The sequence below is a fragment of the Ursus arctos genome, unplaced genomic scaffold (genome assembly GCF_023065955.2).
Source record: "Ursus arctos isolate Adak ecotype North America unplaced genomic scaffold, UrsArc2.0 scaffold_3, whole genome shotgun sequence".
Taxonomy (NCBI): domain Eukaryota; kingdom Metazoa; phylum Chordata; class Mammalia; order Carnivora; family Ursidae; genus Ursus; species Ursus arctos.
In genome coordinates this window covers 56305095-56325186 of record NW_026622985.1, presented here as the reverse complement: position 1 = coordinate 56325186, position 20092 = coordinate 56305095, and the positions used below count along the sequence as shown (strand labels likewise).

At 42.5% G+C, this 20092-nt stretch overlaps 1 protein-coding gene across 6 annotated transcripts in view; it reads right to left on the bottom strand.

Annotated features, from left to right (window-relative positions):
* The window catches only part of CREB5 (cAMP responsive element binding protein 5), a 397331-nt gene that overhangs the window by 324705 nt on the left and 52534 nt on the right, over positions 1 to 20092 (bottom strand). For all 6 annotated transcript variants that reach the window (XM_048212878.2, XM_026508437.4, XM_026508456.3 and 3 more), the window contains one exon: positions 1582 to 1653. In XM_048212878.2, coding sequence (XP_048068835.1) covers positions 1582 to 1653 — 72 coding nt within the window. The remainder of the gene's footprint in view (positions 1 to 1581; positions 1654 to 20092) is intronic.

Here is a 20092-nt window from a genome sequence, read left to right as displayed (position 1 = left end):
AAATGTACCCCTCAACCTTCACTACCTCCGAATTTGCTTGTAACTTCATAGTGCTACTTCCATTCCTTCCTGCCTCAGAGGAATAAGCACCCCCTTCTTCCTCACAGGATCTTCTACACCCTTGTCTTCTAGGGGCTGGCGCTTCAGTTGTGGTTCTTCAATCCAGCGTGCACACTTCTCCTTGCCCTTGACTAAATCCCGCCTGGCTAGCCTTTCATTTAAAAAGAACCTCTCTCGGGCTGCTTCCTTCTCAGGCTACCATTATATCACTCTGTTTCCCATCATTCCCTAGCACTCTTGAAAGAGTCCTCTATGCTGGCCACCTCCACTTCCTCACCACCCACTCACTCATTAATCCCTTCCAACCTGGCCCCCACCCGGACTCCTCTCTCATAGGTCACCCGCCAGAACCCAACTGCCAAACCCAACAGCCTCTGCTCAGCCTCTCACTGTCCCGGCTCTAGCAGCGTCTGACACCAGTGACCACATGTCTGTGGCATTATTTATTTATACCCTGCCTGATTCCAAAAAGGAGAAAAGACGGCTTACAGAAACACATAAAATGGAGTGGGAGACCATGAGCTAGAATTAGGGGACCCCCAAAAGGGAAGGGATTAAAAAAAAATGTTAAAGCCAAAACGCAAACCATCAGGCAGTCATTCTCAACTGGGGGCCACTCTGACCCCCACGGGGACATTTAGCAATGTCTGGAGACACTTTTGGTTTTCACAACTGGGAAGTGGCCACTGGGATCTAGTAGGTAGAGGTCAGGGGTGCTGCCAAACATCCTGTAATGCACAGGACAGCCCTTCACAGCAAAGAACTACTCAGCCCAAGTGTTAACGGTGCCGAGCTTGGGAAATTCTGCCACACAGCCCGTAATTATAGCAGCCATAAGAGTAACAATGGTGAACATTAATTGAGCATTTATTATGTGCAGGCCTTATACTAATCACATGTAGTATCTCATCTAATCTTCACAATAACTCCACTTGATGGGAGCCATTGGAGGCAAAGAGGTGTAATCTGGCACAGCATGCCAACTTCCCCTCTTAAAGTTTAGATAAATGGAAAAACTGCAGGTTCTAGAAAAGTTATAGAAGGTTTACTGTACTCAAAGAGGAAAACAAAATAGAATTCAGCTCTGATGGTGAGCTATTTCACCAGTAATCCAAAGGCCCCGTATCAAGTGACTATTGTAAAAGCAGCATCCTCCCTCCCCTTTCTGAAATAACAGTCTCGAACATCTGGTGGGCAGGATGCATCTGGCTTACTTCCAGGGGAAAAGTTAAGGATGGAAATGGCTAATGCTGATGTATTTCTGGGGCTGTGAGGGAAGTAGTTCAAACTATTCAAAGTAGAAAATAATAATAATGAGGAGAAAGATGATGATGATGATGATGATGATGATGATAGTGATGATGATGATGGTGGTGGTACTGGTAATGGTAAAGGGGGCTTTGACAATATCTTAGTGAAGAAAGAAAGCCTACAGCAGGCCTGATTGCCAAGTGAGAGCTGTTTCCCTGTCAAAAGGCAGCTACATCCCGGCAGAACAGACCAAAGGATCCCCACACTCACCTGAGAGCAGCCCGGGGCACTGCAGACAAACGGCCTCTCCTGCTCCAAATTCATCTTGGATTCCTCATAAATCTGTAGGACAGGGGAGAGGGAGGAAGGAAAACAGAAATCCATGAATATCTCCTGCTTCTACCTAAGAAACATGAGAAAGGCAATTGCTCGGAGCCCCTTTCTATGCCAATCTCCAAATTAGACAAGATAAACATTAACGCGAATACAGGTCCCGCCTTGCTGAAGTTCACTAGGCTTTCTGCAGTCTGAGCTCCTATTGTTTGCTTGAGTGCATATTTATTGTACTTTGAAGAAAAATGCCATGGGGCTGTTGCAGCAGAAATTCTGCCTCTGGAAAACCACCTGGACTGTGTTATTACCCAGTAAGACCGCACCCACGCAAGAAGATGGCAAAGCAAAGTTCACACCTGTCCTTTGGAGTTGGCCACTTAGAAAAGCGAGAGAGGGGCAGTAAACAGGGTTATCACCAGTGTGGTGACCAACCCTGAGCAGCGGTCAAATAATTCACCCACGATCACCCTGCCAAGCTTCGGGATGACTACAGGATGCAGAGTAGCCCTGCAGCCAGCTTAGCAAATGTCCCCAGTGGTGAGCCATGGTCTTAAATTCCCTTTCATCTCACTCATTCACAGATGGCTCAACAAAAAATATCCGGGTCATGCAGGGATAAACAGAAATAAGAAAATGCAGAAAACATTACTTTGGATATTTTGTGAATTTGGTTTTACAGGCTAATTTGAAATTAATATTAGATGAAGGCCATTGCCCATCTGATCTACAGAACTTATCTGGAGTAAGGTAGCTTTGTGGGGAGAAGTCTTCTGCTATGGTCTCAGTCACATGTTACATTCTAGTGTGCTCTTTTCTTATGTAGGGATTAGGTTCTAAGGTGAGTTTATTAGGCAAAAATTGAGCGTAATCAAAATTACTTTTACCAATCCTCCCTAACACCGATGTAAGTACATACATATTGGTTTCATGGTTACTAACCTACACAGTACCAAAAAACAATTTTTTTTTTGACAAAACAAGGGTGTTTATTATAGGAACATTCTCAAATGACACCAGAGAAGTTCACATTTTTTTTTTACATAAACATTTTTTAAACATCACAAAATAGTATGTGCAAATTTAAGTTTCACAATTTAAACCATTTTCTAAATCATACTCCTCTTTTTTGCCAATTTTAGAGTTGAGTTTAAATAAGTAAGCTACATGTGCTGCTGGTGGGACACAGCTCGATCCAGGGATAGATAGAGCTATCCCGACGGCTCTAGCTCGGAAGCACAGGAAGGAATTTGCTTCCTTAAAATGATGCCTGTAGGTGCTACCGGAGGAATTCCAAGTCACCTTCACCCTTGAAAGAGGGAACCCTGCTTCTACTCAAGAAATAGTTACCCTTCCTCCCAGGAAGCTTTATTACCTTGCAGAAAACCCCAACGCTATTCTGTCTGTCACTATACCCTTCCCCCAAACACTAGCAGACTTTCTTTGGGGAATAGGTTCAGGCTTTCACTTTCCTGAAGTGCAAAGCAAAAAGACTTGCCTTAGATAACACTCCAAGTCAGATATTACAGAACAAAGCAAATTTACACACACAAACTCTTCTTCACGCTGCCTCCTCATTATACAATTTTCACTAAGTACTACCCTTTCCACTCTATGTCTGGAATGACTTCCCACTCACTGGTCACCTACCAACATGGTAACTTAGCATAATCTTACAGCTTTCCTGGATCAGGCACATTGTGTAAATTACTTTATTATATTTAGAATAAGCAAAAAACACAAATATCTTTAGAAGCCTTTGCACTTGTCCTTGTCTGAGGAAAGTCATGAGCCATTAAAATCACTTCTCAAATCTCATTATTCATTTGAGTTTGCCATCACTTATCACAGGGCATCTCTCCTCTCCCCGTGAAGGCTGACTTACGGCTATGCCTCAAAATAAAGGGTGAGAAAGTGGTTTTGGTCCAAGTCAGAAAAAAAACAACAGAGTAATTGGGTTATCCATTAATTAAATATGCCTTGTTTTTCTAGTAAAAATTTTTTTTTAAAGATTTTATTTATTTGACAGAGAGAGAGAGAGACAGTCAGCGAGAGAGGGAAAACAAGCAGGGAGAGTGGGAGAGGAAGAAGCTCCCTGCTCTGCTGGGAGCCCGATGTGGGGCTCGATCCCAGGACTCCGGGATCACGCCCTGAGGCGAAGGCAGACGCCTAATGACTGAGCCACTCAGGAGCCCCTTTCTAGTAAATTTTTAAATGCTTTCTTGGAACTTTTCTGTCTCTGTGACCATGATCTACTTAACTACTGCCAGGTCATTCAACTGCTTCAGGCCTCAATTTCCCCTCCTTTACAACAAGCCAATGAATATAATCTCCAGTTCCTTCATTTCTATATCACACTGATCAGTTAGGAGGCCTGTAAGACATGCCCGAATTATGGAGAAAGGTCTTTGCATTTAAGTGTGTAGTGTTTGGAGGTGGGGCAGGGGAGGTTCTGTGAGCAAGTGTTACTGGAACCGCACTCTAACATTAAATATTCCCTATTATAAAAGAGAATTTGCTATAAGGTGGGTCTTTCTTGGATACCACATAAGAGCCTTAGTTGCTAAGGTAACAAAAGAATGCCAAGGTTAGTAACATTACTAACCAATATTAAGATTACCTGACAGTAAAATGGGAAAGCACCATATAAATACATTTATGGCGTACATCTAAAACTAGTAATTAGTGATAATAATTAGATTAATGTCTAATTAATAGAAGTGGTCAAGATTGGAAATGCCACTACTGAAGGTTAAAAGAGATTCATTAAAAATCCAAAGTGAGGAGAGAGATCGGCCAAGCCCTGCCAGGTAAGTTTGGGAGGAAAGTATTTTTCTACCTTAATCACAACTCTACCCTAAACCCTGCTTCACCAAAATGCTGACTTTCCCCATAAATGCAAACCTTAATGGTAATAGTTTAACAACTCTGCTTGATAGCAACATTAGCTGCTGTATCTTAATTATTGGTTACCATGTGCTGTAACCAAGGTGTAATGTGTATATGACCCGCAGCAAATACCACCAAATTATACGACGGTGTTGATGCTTGAAGAAAGAATAAGCTCCAGCCATACAGATTTACTCTGTTTTATTGAGCCCTCGCCGTATGCATACTGTTTAGAGGAATATGACTCATCAGAGACACATAGTCTGCTTTCAAGTAGTTTAGATTTCAGTCATCGGTATATTCCACAGAGTGACTACTGTCATTTTACTGTTGTATTTTTTAAACATGAATGAATTGGTATCAATTTATTATATGCTATGGATGCCATGGACCAAATGCTTTGGCAACATAGTGTTGGAATAAAAGTCCTAAGGTAAAATGGCAGTGGCTAAAATAAAAGAGGCTTAAGTGATTAATAAAGTATGAGGTGAGTGGGTGTGTATATATAAGTGTGTGAACCTCAACTGCTTTATTTTGATGCACTGCGGTTCCCACATTTAGCCCTCTGCAAACAGCACACCCTTGCGCATTCCTTGCTGTGTGGGTGTTCGTGACAGTTTCACTAAATGGCACCACTCTACCACACAGGTTTCATTACTTTTATCCACTAGTACGATCTGGTCTGATGTATTAGTGAAGGACCATTGGCCTATTTTTATGGCCTATTATTAGAGTTCTTTCCTAGCAAATAGTGTAATAACTATTCTCTCAACAGACTCCTACTAAAGCCCTGCAAATACTCTTGCACCGTCCATCAAGTGGGGCAAATCACTCAGACATGATCTTAGCCATGTTGTTCTGCATTAGGTCCGCAGAAGTCAGGCCTCATCCTCTTATTTCCCACTCTTGTTTTACCAGCTGGGACATTTTAATGAACCGAGTTTTGTTTGGCAATTGCCATACCCCAGGCTCCACTGCATCGAGCTGACATGGTAGGCGTTCAATAAATATTTGTGGAATGGATAATGAATCCTGAATCATCATAATAAACCACCCCAAACAGCTTGCCTTTTCTCCGCTCCTAAGGCAATGGTTCTCAAACTTTTTGGCCCAGAACCAAGTTTTCAGCAAAGCAAGAGGTTGTGAAGACCACTTATTCCCCCCATTCTCGGCTATGACCAGGGAAGAAATTTCACCAGAGTTTGGGGGCGGGGGGGGAGTCGAAACAGCTTTTGGTGAGAACAAGGAGATGAGACTAGTTTTCATTAAATTTCACGTGTAAATGTATTCATTCATTATAAATTCAGTCTGTTAATATTGCCATAGACAGTGAAGCCACTGAAGTCCGGTCTATTAGCGATGTGCTGGCTCCTTATGATCCCCACAGAGCACCCACTGAGAAACACTGAGTGACCCCATAAATTTGGTTAGATACAGTCATAATTGTGGCAGACACTGTCTAATCATTTAAGAGTTTCTAAATAGTTCTATTTTTTTGTTCCTCTTTTCCAAAGCTCAGATTCAATGCTCACTTAGAACAAATGCCTTACGAGTCTAATTTCCCTTCAAATTTTTGGAAAACAACACAAAACCCTAATAACAAACCCTAATAGTGCATAAAGTGAGTAGAGGTTTTTCCTAGTTGACAAGGAGATGACAGGCTTGATTTACAATTCAAACCCTCAACTGCCACTGGATTCCTCAGCCTTGAAATGAGCAAGAATCTCTTTCATTGTTCAGCATTTGACCCCACAAATTCCTCCTGGTCTAAAATGGGAAATCTTCCACAATGGCTGATGCAATCCATTCAAATGCTCTGCCAGGCCTTTGGAGATATACTTGGAATTACCATTTCATGAAAGGCAAATATTGCAAAAAACAAATGTTACTAAAAACTTGGAGAGTCTGCACAAAATACTGTAAATATGTATTTTAAACAAGGGCAACAACGGAGCTCAACGGGAAAAAACCTCCATCATCTCGGTTTGCTGAAATCAGCCAAGAGTGCTGCTTCCCTGTCTACATCACAGGAAGCCATTACCGATCGTTAGTCACCAACCAACTCCAATCTCTGATCTCCCATCTTGAATGCACAAATGTCTTCCAATAACAATAAACAGATTCACACGGTGATAAGGGACTTGGAATATTAAGACACTAACAATGTTGTTTTCACCTGAAAATCCTCGTGCACTATTATCAACACGGAAATTTATGGGAACTTCAAAGCCACAAACTGAAGTTGTACATATAAACGAGCACTAATAATAATATTGATACGTCTCCATCAGCTATGACATTGTTAATCTGACCACAAATGCATGATAGATCTGAAGGCTGGGGCTCGAATTTTAAGAATGATGTTAACAACATCTGTCAGCATTTATTGGCCTGCTACGAACGTGGAAAGAGCCTGCTTGTCAGGACTCATGTGAAAGAGACCTCACTACCTTGCTGAGGTTGCGAGACTGCAGAAAGGTTTCTACAGGGGGAAACACATTCTTCCTAAAGTGCCAAGGACAGCTCACAAACAGGAGCATCTGGAGTCAGTCCCACTGTGTGAGAGTCCAGATCAGACTTTGTTTCTAGAAATGAAAGTTGCTTATTAACTAAATTAGTTAAGTGCATAGCAAATTTGTACTTTGTGTTTCTGGGGGAGAAAAAGGCAAATATTTCTCTCAATGTATTGGTCAGAAAGGCAAACAGCCCACACGATAATAACAAATTCACCAAAAACACACTCTAAATTATTTTATTCTAAGATGCCTGATTCTACTTTAACAGCAAGGAGGCCGGATGGTTCTCCCAACACATGGCTAGCTCCTGGAAGGGAATTATATATTCATTTTGGGGCTAAGGCTTCCTTTCTTTATGAGGGATATTGTATCTTTCATTACCTTATTCACTCATCTGTAAAACAGGACCATTTTAGTAAAACGCTGAAAAATCAGACCATTCAAAGACACATCATTTGAAAAAGTAATCCACGGAAGCTAACTTCAAAATGACAGGAAAGTAAATCCTTTTATTTCAAATATACCTTTAGTTTTCTCACCTTAATATCATAACTTCAAACAGAAAAATAAACACCCTTGAATTTTAGTTCAAGAAAAGCAATTATTTTGTGTGTCTTTGCCACCCTCTCTGCCTCTCTGTGTATCTCTTTTTTTGTGTGTATCTTCGCTCTCAAAAACTCTCTGTGTGCCTATTGCTCTGTGTCTCTATTTGTCTTGTTATATATGTCTTTCTCTGTCTTTGTGTGTCTGTCTCACACACACGTGAACACACGCACACACACACATTTTATCAGATGTGTTCTTACATAGCCTTACTGGTAAAAAGATCTAGTAGGCTTGTTTCCTGTCTCAGTGTTATTCTTGAAGTGGGCTGCAGCTAGAATCTGAATTTCATTGGGCTATTATTATTTGCAGCTGTGTGACCTTTTTAACCCCCCCCACCCGCTTTTAAAGTGACATTTCAGCCCTCAAGCTTGAAACGCCTAGAATGCTGCAAAGTTTTTCAACCAGAGATTTTACACAGGGAACAAGACCAACAGTGGGACCATACCTTCCACGTGAAAATGTTAACAGAACTTGGCGAGACTGGGGTGTGTTCCTGGGCGGTTTATAGCCAGTACTCTTCCCCAGGAAGTCCTAAACTTTACACATATCGCCCCAGTTACATATTACTCTTCCATTCAAACCAGAAAATCACCGTCCTTAAAAGATGTTCACCATCCACTGTCCCCCCAGAGTTCGGAACCTTACAACCTGAACCAGAGACTTCATTAGGATTATTTCACACAATTCTATGCCAAGGGACTGTCCAAAGTCCCCTTCGAACTAGGTCCACTGTTCCCAGGCGGAAGGATTTCCAAGCAGCTTTTGTCTCTGGAAACTCACCCAGGGTTTACTTCCCAAAGGAGGCCCTACCAGGAGAGTGCTGGGGGCTCAAGTCCTCTCATGTACTTCTGCAGAGGTTTGTGGTTTTATTTATGTGGCGTTTATACTGTGTATGAAAAAACATTCCAGTGGGATTGGGTTTTCATATGTTAGATTCCTCTTTCTTTTTTCTTTTTTTTTTTTTTTCAAGTTTTCCATATGTTTCTTTGGATATGAGGCCTCTTTTCAAAGTTGCTGGCTAATTTTTACTTATGTTTTGCACAATCCTGTCTTACAGCTTTCCTATCTATGGGTTCAATAGTTCAGAAGGTATTTGCTAAGCATCAATGTTGGGCATTAGACATCAAGAGCTGAATAAGCCACTGCAGTGTGTGTGTGCCCAAGAATGGGTATTTAGGTCCTATTCATCTTCTTGCTCCCATGGAGCACAGTTCATGTGTGTGTGTTTTCGTTTTTGTTTTTTTGCAGGACATACTTCATCTCTAAAAAAAAAAAAGTTTATTTGGCATGCATGTGGTTAACAAAACACTAGGATAAAGATTCTCAGGAAATATTAAATGTAACCAAACCACTTGACTTATTTCTAACTAAGGACAACCTCGCAAGACATGCTTCCTTTTTACCTGCTCCCAATATGAACGCACTGAAGAAAAAAGCAACGAAAGAAAAAAGGAAAAAAAGTTAAATTGGAATAAGAGGTGATCCAGGGTTTAGCTGACATTGTCATCTTTACCTTTCCAGAAAGTCTCCCACTGCTATTTAAAACAGTTGCCCCCTGAAATCCTGAAAGGAAAAACTCTAACAGCAAAAAGATTAAATGCAAAACTGAATCTGTTTTTTCTATGAGTCAAAAACGCCTTGCCTGTAGAAAATCAGAAAAACGTCAGCAGTATAATTCTTTCTACTCCTTTCTTGCTTTACTAAGTAAAATCTGCCTTTTTGGAATTACAATGCATCCCAAATAATTCTGCTCTGCCTCAGGATAATTTTTAAGACATTTTGGGTACATTGGTTTTTAAACTTTTTATAAACAATAAATATTTTTAAATAGTCTGGAAAATCACAAATTTCTAGTTGGTTTTCTTTGCACACATTCAAATGATTTTTATGGGGTAGAACAGTTTCCTTTGTATCTCTGTTCTATGTAAGTATCCTTGCATCTCCAAGCAACACTACAGGCTTAGTCCACCTGAGGTATGAGCTGATGTAATACTTGAAATCTTGAGCTTCCTTCTTGTGCATGAATCCGAACCACAAAATGTGAGACTGTATATAAATACATTGGTGGTCACGCCAGACCTCTCTACTTTCTGCGGGGCCCGGCAAGAGGCTATTTCATCCTAAGATTACTATTACTGACTTACTACTAAAAGACATTTGCGAATGATCATACAGAACGAGGCACTTTTGCCCTTGACTCCAACAGAAAGCCAGGCGTTCCCCAGGTCGGCAGTTGTGCTCGGAGCCCCTACATCTCCTGGTGTCAGCTGAATACGAGGTCAAACTACACTCAGAGATGTGATTCAGATTCCTAACACACTATGTTTCAAATGTCAAGCCTGTGAACATTTGACGTCATTAGCAGGTCACTTAAAGGCCACATGAAGGCAAAACCCTCATGTCATCTGAAGATGCTGCCATCACTCTAATAGGGGTCCCTTTCTGAATACTAGCAAAAGACACGCTCTTATCTGCTTTCCCAGAGAAGGCATAATTTCTTTGCATGGTCCGGTAAGGGGATGCAGAAAAACGGGAGGCCCATTGTTAGTTGCCACGGTCCCTGAGTGTCCCCACTGTCCCTGGGGGTCCCCACTGGCATTTAACAGGTGGAGGGCAAGGCTGTGAGATATTCTGCAACGTGCAGGGCAGACAGCACAGTGCAGTACTCATGTCTCCTGACCCTACACCGATAGTGCAGCTTCTGAGAGAGTAATAGCCTGAGCACCACTGCCCCCTGGCCCATGGCACCCGGTTCACAGATAAGAGGTAAGAGGAAGAGAACAGTTAAGACGGAATGATAAAAACAAAGCCAGCACACACTAGAGAAAATGAGCACAAGGGACTAAACGCATATCCACTTCTCTATACTTTCCAAAGAGCTCTAAAAAACTCGAACACAGTTATGCTTAGGATGAGGCTAAATTCATTGCCAACGAAAACGTTATGAATATTCAAAAAGCGTGTGAAATTCTCATTCCCTCTCCGAGTGAAGCAGGGGTGGGGGCTGTTGCTGAAATTTTAACGAAGCATAAGCATACCCTTTCAGGTTCAATCCACAGAGACAGATGAGTAAGCTAGTAGAAGCTATCTAGATTTTTTTTTAAATAAATTACCTGGTTTGGCTCCCTACAGTCCCCACTCTCCAGTTAACTTACCACACCGTTTTAAGCAGTGTTGACTCAACAGAAGCAAAATAAAGCCTTGGCCCAAGGTGGAAATAGGGCTCTTGCTCAGATGCCTTTTCATTCCTGATAATTGCCTGTTGATTTTATATTATTGCTGAGGATAGTCCCATCAAAAAGAGCATGTTTTTCTTTTCTTTTCCAAATTTAAGTACAAAACACCACAAGCTTCTAAATTCTGTTTTCACGTTGCTGCTACCATCAGCATCAGCTCACAGCACACTTATGAGGGAACACTGGCCTCCTAACCAACTTCCCAATAAGAAAACATATTTAGAATAAGCCTAATACACACACACACACACACACACACACACACACACACACACTTAGCTTTTTTTCTCTTGGCCTATTTTCTTACTGAGAAGTTGGGGTGTGTGTGTTTATATGTATACATTCATACACACATTACAGAGATGATTTCATCCCCATAAACTAGCTCAACCCTCAAAACTGATGCCTAGTCCCTAATGTAATCCAGAGGCGAATACTGAGCTCGCAAGGGGGCAGAATAAGAAAATCCGGGTCCACCTCTCAGCACAAGGCCACCACAGTTAAGGATCATTAAACTTGTATTTTAGAAGTACAGAAATAAGCTGTATTTTTGAGGATCACTAAATCGTTTCCATTGGCTAGAAAAGTCCTTAATGCCTTTCTCAACTTCCTATTAAACAAAAGAGTCACTCACTAAAGCCTACAAATCCACTAAAACTCCCTGGAAAAAGGACACGGAAAGAAAAGGCCTTTTCCTTGAACCACCACCCACGAGAGGTTAGCTGTACCAGACTCCCAATTCATCAAAAGCTCCGAGCCATTCACAAACAAACGCAGGGGCCAGCTCCTTCTATCCCCCAGGGCTCGGCCCCCAGACAACAGCACCATTTTTCAGTCAACACTCCAAATCAGCACAGAAAGGGAAAGAGGATTTTTTTAAATGCCCCTGCTCTCCAAAACTGAGGACCCCTCCCTAAGCATGAATGAGGTCTCTTTGCTCAGGGGGTGTAGGTCAGGCCCTGGGAAATACCCTGAACCTGACTCTTCCAAGAGAAAAAGTTAAAGGGGGGAAGGGTGCAGGCAGGACCCAGAGGGGACTTGGAGGGAGGCCTATCAGACGTTTCCACAGCAAGCCTGGGTAAAGGGGAAGGGAAGGGGCAAGTCCCCAAATCCACGTGGGTAAGCTGCAGTGGCTCAGGAGGGAATTCAGGGATCTTCACAGAGCATTGTTCACAGGCTGCTTTAGGGAAAGTGGCCTGTGGACAGTGATGGATTACCTGTCACCGAGGACTTGTTCAGAAGTGATTCAATCTTGGCGCACTTCGGGGGTAGGATCAGAATCTGATGACACTGGTCTCATTCATTCATTCTCTGCTCACACAGCCACTGAGCACCTACCCTGCATTAAGCCCCAAGCTAGGAGCACCAGGACTCCACCAAAATACCGTCTGCCCACTGAGCCCTGACCACCCAACAGGGAGGTGAGGGCTGCACGGACATATACAGGGGAAGGTAGAATTAAAGGCCAGAAAGAAGTTTTAGCAAAGTTCTCTGAGAGTCCTGAGGCCATGAGAAAAAAAGGCTATTTCATTAATTACATCAAACACCATATCATCTCCTTTCACAGCTAAATATTTCTCATAATTGAATGCCAATTAAAGGTGCATGTGCATTCACACACACACACACACACACACACACACACACACACACACACACACCTTGGAGCAATCTCCTAACTGTACTAGAAATAAGGTTTTTGTTTGTTCTTTAAACTTAGGCTTTCCTTTGTTTTTAATCTTGATGAGTAAGGTTGTATTATTTGTGGTAAACCTAATAACATGGCCAGGGGACCAGATTTCACATTAGAAAGTTAATCGTGAAATCTCAGTTCTGTTGCTCGCTAGCTGGGCGATCTTGGGTAACTTAGCATGATACAAGACCAGCGCTCTAACCCCCGAGCTATGGAGCCAACCAAGTTATTTAACATTATTCTGAATATCTGACTAATATCTGACCGTTATTTTCTCACTAGAAAAAGAGACTACAGACAACATCAGCATTACCTGCCTCACAGGGACATTGGGAGGATCCAATGGATGCTATTTGGGGAAGCGGTTCATAAACTGTAAAGTGCTATGCCACGGCAGTTACTGTTTTTATTAGAAAGTCACTTTGTAGTAAGCACACGGAGCTGCTGGAGTACTGGTCGGTGCAAAGTTACATTGACACTTGACTGCACGTGTAAAGAGATTAAAGATTCTGAGGGTGTTGAAAGTGATGATCTTTAAAGAGAGCCTGACCTTCTGCGATTCTCTGATAATCTAGCAATTATCAAGCCAAACATTATCTACTAGCCTTTTACTTGAAGGCTCCCAGGCAGAATTATTTTCTTTGTCTTCTAACGGAGACATGATGCTGAGAAACGCTTTGGAGTCTGGTCTGTGTTCAAACCCTAACTCTGTGACATACCAGCTGACCTATAAGCTTGAGCAATGGGTCACTTGACCCTGGGATAAATTTGGCTATTGCTGGCTGAGCAAACCATCGGACACCTTGCCCTGGGCTTGGAGGAGCCAGAGTCAGACAGCATATGAATTCCTTGTCTTCCCAGAACATTGCTCCTGACTGCAGAAAGGCAGGTAAAGGCCTTTGCTGGGCAAGTGCACCCCTTCATCTGTGCCTGGCTATGCCATTCTTGTGGTCCAGACTCCACTCACACTGCAGGTAGGAGAGTAGAGTCTGGAAGGCGCCCAGGGTGAGCCAGGAAACTCAGCACCTTCTTGTCAGTAGGTGCTTATAGGCTTACCCAGAGTCATTACAAATAAGACCAGGGGAGATTACGACATCATCCCCTCTCCACTTGGGCTATCAAAAGAGAAACTGAATCTTCCTTTTGTTATTAAATTTCCTTTAGCAAATTATATACTTTTTATCATCTTACTGCTTATTCTTAGTCCCTCTTTTCCTTACTTTTTTTCTTTTCTCTCCTTTTCATTCCCAAAACACTCCATGTGGTATTTAATAGAAATACTTTGACTAGGGCATAAAGCTGCACAAGTTAGCTGTGAAAAAAAGGGAAGTCAGAGCACAATCAAACATCTGCTCATTTCATCCGGTTGGAAACGTGGAGACCTGATATCTCCATAATCACAACATTTCCTATAGGACACTGGGGAGTTCAATAGGAATAGCCTGAGACCTCTGTCCCTGAGAGCAGGTGGTCACCTCCCAATGTGGAAAGGTCTATATGTGTAGAAAACCTAACACATTTTGAGTTGTTTAATGCTTGGGAATAGTCAAAATTTTATTGAATGAAAATCCCTCTTCTGTGTACCACTACAAACGATGGGTCAGGCATTTTTTAATCTCAAAAAAGCATTCTCCATCAAGGTTGAAAGAAAGCCTTGATTAGATACAGCTTTGATTTATCTTCTCCACTGAGTACCTCTGTAGGAAACACAGCCAGGTAAAGCAGTTCGAATATGAGTCAGGATGGCAAAATTCCCAGTTATTTCCCAAACCCTCAGTTTTCCCATCCACCTTTGTGATACCTACATCAAAGGACTTCTTGTCTTCTTGAAGTGAGGGCATTATTTAAATAGTGACATCAAGCTAATGTTTGTAAGATGTCTCAAAGACTGCGAACACAAGTTGAAAGTAATAGTATCATCATAATTTCTTTATCTGTCCTCTACTGTTTCCAAAGAAACAGAAACAGCCACTTACACAAACATACACACACACACACACAAAATCCCCCGGACACCCAAGTTAACCAACATCTCCCTCCTTCCCAAACCACCAATCAGCCAGTCACCAGGCAAACAGCTCAAGCACCAAGCAAGGAAAACATGTTATTTTTCTGGGCAAGCCTTAACTTCACTGCCTACAAAACACAGCCCCACGGGGCACATCCCACACATCGTGAGATTAAGGCTCTCCTCTCTCATTGGAAACCAATAGTTACCCATCAATGCCCGCGGACACTGAGGTCAGGATTTGCCAGCATGTGCCCCCAAGTCCAAGCTCATTGATTCTTGAACTTTCCTACCCAAACCAGTACTCATAGTCAAGCCTTCCCTGCAATGCTTCTCCTTTTAATAATATACTCAAAGAAAGCTCAGAGAGGAGTAGCATAAGAGAGGAAGCTCTTCAGAGAGGCTCCAACCCCTAGCCACTGAAGAGCCAGTGCGGACTTTGCAGAACGAGAGAATTTGCTCAAAGTCAGCGCGAGGCAGTGAGTCAACCTGGATGTCTACGTGTCCCTGAAACCAGTGATTCAGTGAGCTAAGGCAGGAAAAGGAAAGCGAAAACAAACAGCAAAAGCAGGCTTCAGATAGCCCCTTAAAAATGAGGCTGTTGGGAGCCAAATCCCACAGTACACACGAGCTACTTAAAAGCACACCCCAAAGCACTCGTTAGAAATCTTCAAAGTGCAAGGGAGGTTCCCCTGCCACGGGCCAGGGTCATGGATCCTAAGGTGACAATGAGACACTCCCAAGAACATCTGGCCTAATAAACCAGCGCTGGGCCCTTCCAGACAATGGACAGCGGCCTCTGTCTTCCCTCATCAGCTGGCCCCAGATTCCTGTCCCGGGTCTGGCTGCTTCACGCAGACCGCGGAGCACAAACCTTGTTCTCCCAAGCCCAGGGCAGGGGTAGGGTTCTAAGGCAGCTGGAAGAGCTACCCTCTTTCCTTATTTCCCTTGTCTTCCTCCAGGAGACTTGTCAGTCTTCCAGCAAATGCCTCTGGAGGATCTCATTAGGTGTGTGGGTGGGGGAGGAGTGGGAATGGAGCCAGATGAGGTCCCTCTGCTCACAGAGCAAAAGTAAGCAAAAACCACAAGCACACAAATCAAGTACGTGAACAAGAAAAACAGCTGCACATTTTGGGAAGTCCACTGAAAGAGACAGAGAGAGTGATCTGGTAGAGAAATGTGGGCAAAGGAAGCTTTCCGGGGGGAGAATCAGGTCCATCTCTCAGAGCAGGCCACCTGAGGCCTGAAGAATGTCACAGAACAGCCTGAAGAGAGAAGCAGAGGGGAGATGCAGGTAGAGGTGACCGCAAAAGCAAAGAACTTGGTGAGTCTGAGGGACTGGAAGAAGGCCCGTGACGCTGCAGGCTGGCGGGTGAGGGACAGAGGGGCCCAGAGTCAATGACAAGCAGACGGGCCTCAAATCATCCAAGAGTAGGATTTATAGGATTTATTCTAAGAGTTAAAGAAAACCACTGAAGAGTTCCAGGCTGTAGAGAGAAGGCCTCTAAACAGTTAACTTTTCTGCTCCTCAATCCTCACATGAAACACAAGGATCCTAACAACTTACTTTGGGGCTGTCGAGGGGGTTAAAGGCATCCCAGGACAAGACACAGGCTGAAACAGTGTAGACACTCAGCTTCTCACAGCCTACCTAGCTCGTGCATAAAGATGTAGACTCCCCTCCCCCAGATAAGAATGTTGTCCTAGCAATGACAGGTAGAGAGAACACAAGAAAAATAAAGAGCCCAATTTGGGATTAATTCTTTCAGTCACCACTTTAGTTGCAGTCTGAGGTCACTCTGCCTGGTTTCAAACCATGGCTCTGTGACCTTAGGTAAGTAACTTAACTTCTCTGTTTATCACATTTCCTCACCTATAAATGGAGATATTACCTACTTCATAGGCTTGTTTTAAAGATATAGATATAACATAAATATAGAATAGTTTATTATCCTATATGGAATAAAGAACACAGAATAATTTCTGGTATGTAGTGAATATACATTAGCTGTAATTATTATTATTTTTTTTATCAGAAAATAATTTTTTTCTATCAGAAGGGACTCTGATTTGTCTTTATTTTTTTAACTTTTATTTATGTATTATGATTTGTCTTTCAAACTAGACATTGAGTCCTTTTCAATCCCATGCAGCCAAATTTAGGATAATCTCAACTACTTTATTTTTTTGCTTTGACTACTAAATACCATACTTTGTATGTATTGGTTTTACATTTAGTAAAATGGATTTAGTGGTTAAAAGAACATTTTCATTGGGGTGGAGAAAGTGCATCAAATGTAATTTTTATCTCTTAGTAGGTTAGATTTATTTTGGTTGGGTTTGGTTTTTACAGAGCTCAATAATTATCTTAAATGTAAAGACTCGGCTTATCCATTGAAAGCTGGTCAAGAAAACTATGGCAATTGACAAATCATGTTTTATCTCAAGCTTTTATACATAAAATACAAACACATACATCTTGAAGGATATATGCTAAAACATTAATAGATTAACAGGAGTTGCAGTTGGCAATGAGTTTATGAATTTTTTGTATTTTTTAAAAAGATTTACTTATTTTAGAGAGCGAGCGAGTGCAAGTGGGGGGGGGGGAGAGAGAATCCCATGGAAAACTCTGCGCTGAGCGCAGACCCCAACATGGGGCTCCATCTCACCAACCTGAGATCATGACCTGAACAGAAATCAAGAGTTGGCCACTTAACCAACTGAACCACCCAGGTGCCCCCATGTTTTGTATTTCTATATATATTTTCTATCATGAACATTGGTTGTGTACAAAATAAGTCAAAAACTCAACGTAAGGGGCACCTGGGTGGCTCAGCTGGTTAAGCGTCTGCTTTCAGCTCAGTTCCTGGGATCGAGCCTCACATTGGGCTCCCTGCTCAGCAGGGACTATGCTTCTCCCTCTGCTTCTCCCCCTGCTCATGCTCCCTCTCCCTCTCTCTCAAATAAATAAATAATATCCTTAAAAACAAAAACTCACTGTAAGGCAATATATCCGGAAGCCTGTCACGATGACAAAGATACTGTAAGAGTCCACGAGCCTGCCTTGCCCTTTGCAGCTACCTGTTCCATCGAGGGCAAATTTCTAAGCCTCTCTGGATTTTAGTTTCCTATTTTGTGAAATGGACAACACTTTTTACTCAGGGTTGTGGTAAAGACTGAATGAGGCATACAGTGAAGATTCAGTAAATCACAACTCATAGCACGATGTAGTCTTTAAGAGTATCTGGGTTCAGATCTTGGTTCTTTCATTAATTAGCTGTGTGGCCTTGGGTAAGTCACTTAACCTCTCTGTGCCTCAGCTTCTTCATATCATACAATAATGGCACTTATCTCATAAGAGTGTAAGAATCTATGAGGATTAAAGGAGTTAACATACATAAACAATTCAGAACAGTGCCTGGCACATGGTAAGTGCTATGTAACTGCCAGTTCTTATTACTATTATGAAATCTGAATCTAAAACTTCTGAAAAGTATATGGTTACACAATCATGTAAATATGGTTTACTTTATGGTGATAAAAATAACAAGCAAGAAGAGCATGGCATTTTAGTATCATTCATTGGCAGACACACTAATTTTTATTCATGTATAAACTTGTTACATTTATGTGTCAAAAAAATCAAGGTCCTAATTTTTTATTTGTTTCCATATATTTATACACAAGCTATCATTTCAGGACTACTCAGCACACTCTTAATTGCCTGAGCTAATTTCTCCAATGAGCATTTTCTTTGCCATCGTTCTGTCTTGATATGGCTCCTCCAGTGTAGAACAGGACTAAGTCTGCACGCATACTTGTTAGAGTGTGTAATCACACAGTGTGGCAAGCATACAAGGGGGGCTCGGGTCATCTTATTTATCAAACACAATGTTTTTGGAAGCCTATCTTGCCTGGAACCATGCGAAGTACTGGAGAGAACTGGATGAAAAAAACGCAGTCCCCAAGCAATAACATAGTGGTCAAAGTTCAGAGCAACACAGCAGAGAGTCTGATCCTCCCCCCGTCTTTCTACTCTTTACCACTAATAGCTCAATGTCCTTGGACACATTGGTAATTTCTCTGAACTTCAGTTCCTTCATTTGGAAAATAAGGAATAAGTAATAATAACTACCTTATATGTTTGTTGTGAAGATTAAATGAGAAGCTGTAAATCATTAAGCGCATGGTAAGTTCTCAACAAAGTTAACTATTGCTGTATGGTCTCAAAAGAGACAGACACAAGCTGATAACTACATGTCTATATAAAAGTGAGATCAAGTTTCAAGGACAACTCTGAGAGCACAGAACAGGCAGCGATTCAATTTACCTGTAGGAGTCAGAGCTTAGGAAAATGGAATTAAGCTCGTATTCTTAGCACCTTCTGTTCCCCACTCTGATGGCTGTCCAACTCACTGCCCGAGATCCTTGGTTGAGTGGATGTGCTCCTGTCTCAGGCTCCTGACTCCATGTCTCCAGACCCAAAGCCAATCACAGCTTACTTGAATCTTCACTGAATGAGATGGTCATGGTTATCTTGTCTGACCATACATCTGATGCTTGAGTCTATTCAACAACACCCCAAAGATCTCATCATCCAGATGCGGCTGGAGGACCTGCAGTAATGCTGAACTGAGGGACTGGACACCATCTTAAAGATGCCTGGCAGCATTAGCAGACAGGTGCTGGCCCAGGCCTCTGGAGCAGAAATGAGCCCAGAAATGGGCTTCCAATCCCAGAAATGAGCCCAGCACCTCAAGCCGATCTTCTGCCTGCCATAGCAATTCAGGGGCCTCATTCTATCTGATCAGCAATGCATGACTTCTGTTCAGGACACCAGGCACTGCCTCCCACTCTGTTCCCAGGCTCTGGATCTGGATCTACTCTCTGCCACAGCTTCTTGAATTCTAACGCTTGAATTAAACTGCCCCTCGCACAAGCACCCAATGACCTTCTAAGGCCACTTGTCCATCTTCATTTGCGTTCATTGCTTAAAAACTTCCTCTTCACAGGGAACGAAACCCATCTCCAAGGAACTTGCAACCGCTGGGTTCATTCCCATCCTAGGGGCCATGTGGACAAAGTGTAATCTTTAACGCGGTGGTTTCACATATCTGCAGGCAACGCAAAGCTGCTCACCACTCCCTCCCTTCTTGAACAGACCAAATATCTCCATCATTTCTGCTGCTTCTCTTGGGACGCTGTCTTTCAGGATGCCAACTTGATATGGGCATCAGGTTGATGAAGGCTTTTCCCTGTCACTCATCCTAAGGGACATTCACATTTGCACAACAGCTACAAGAGAGTAGCCCCAAGAAGAAAGCCATGTGGGGAAACTCTGACAGATGGGCAGGCTGATGTGAGCTGCCGTGACTTCTGCACATCTCGTATCATCCCCACAAGAGCAGCTCGTTGTCTGTCTACAGAAGCAAAATAAAGAATTGCAAGCATCACCAGGAGCAGTAACTCCTCCATTTTCATAAATCCTCAGTGGGATCTT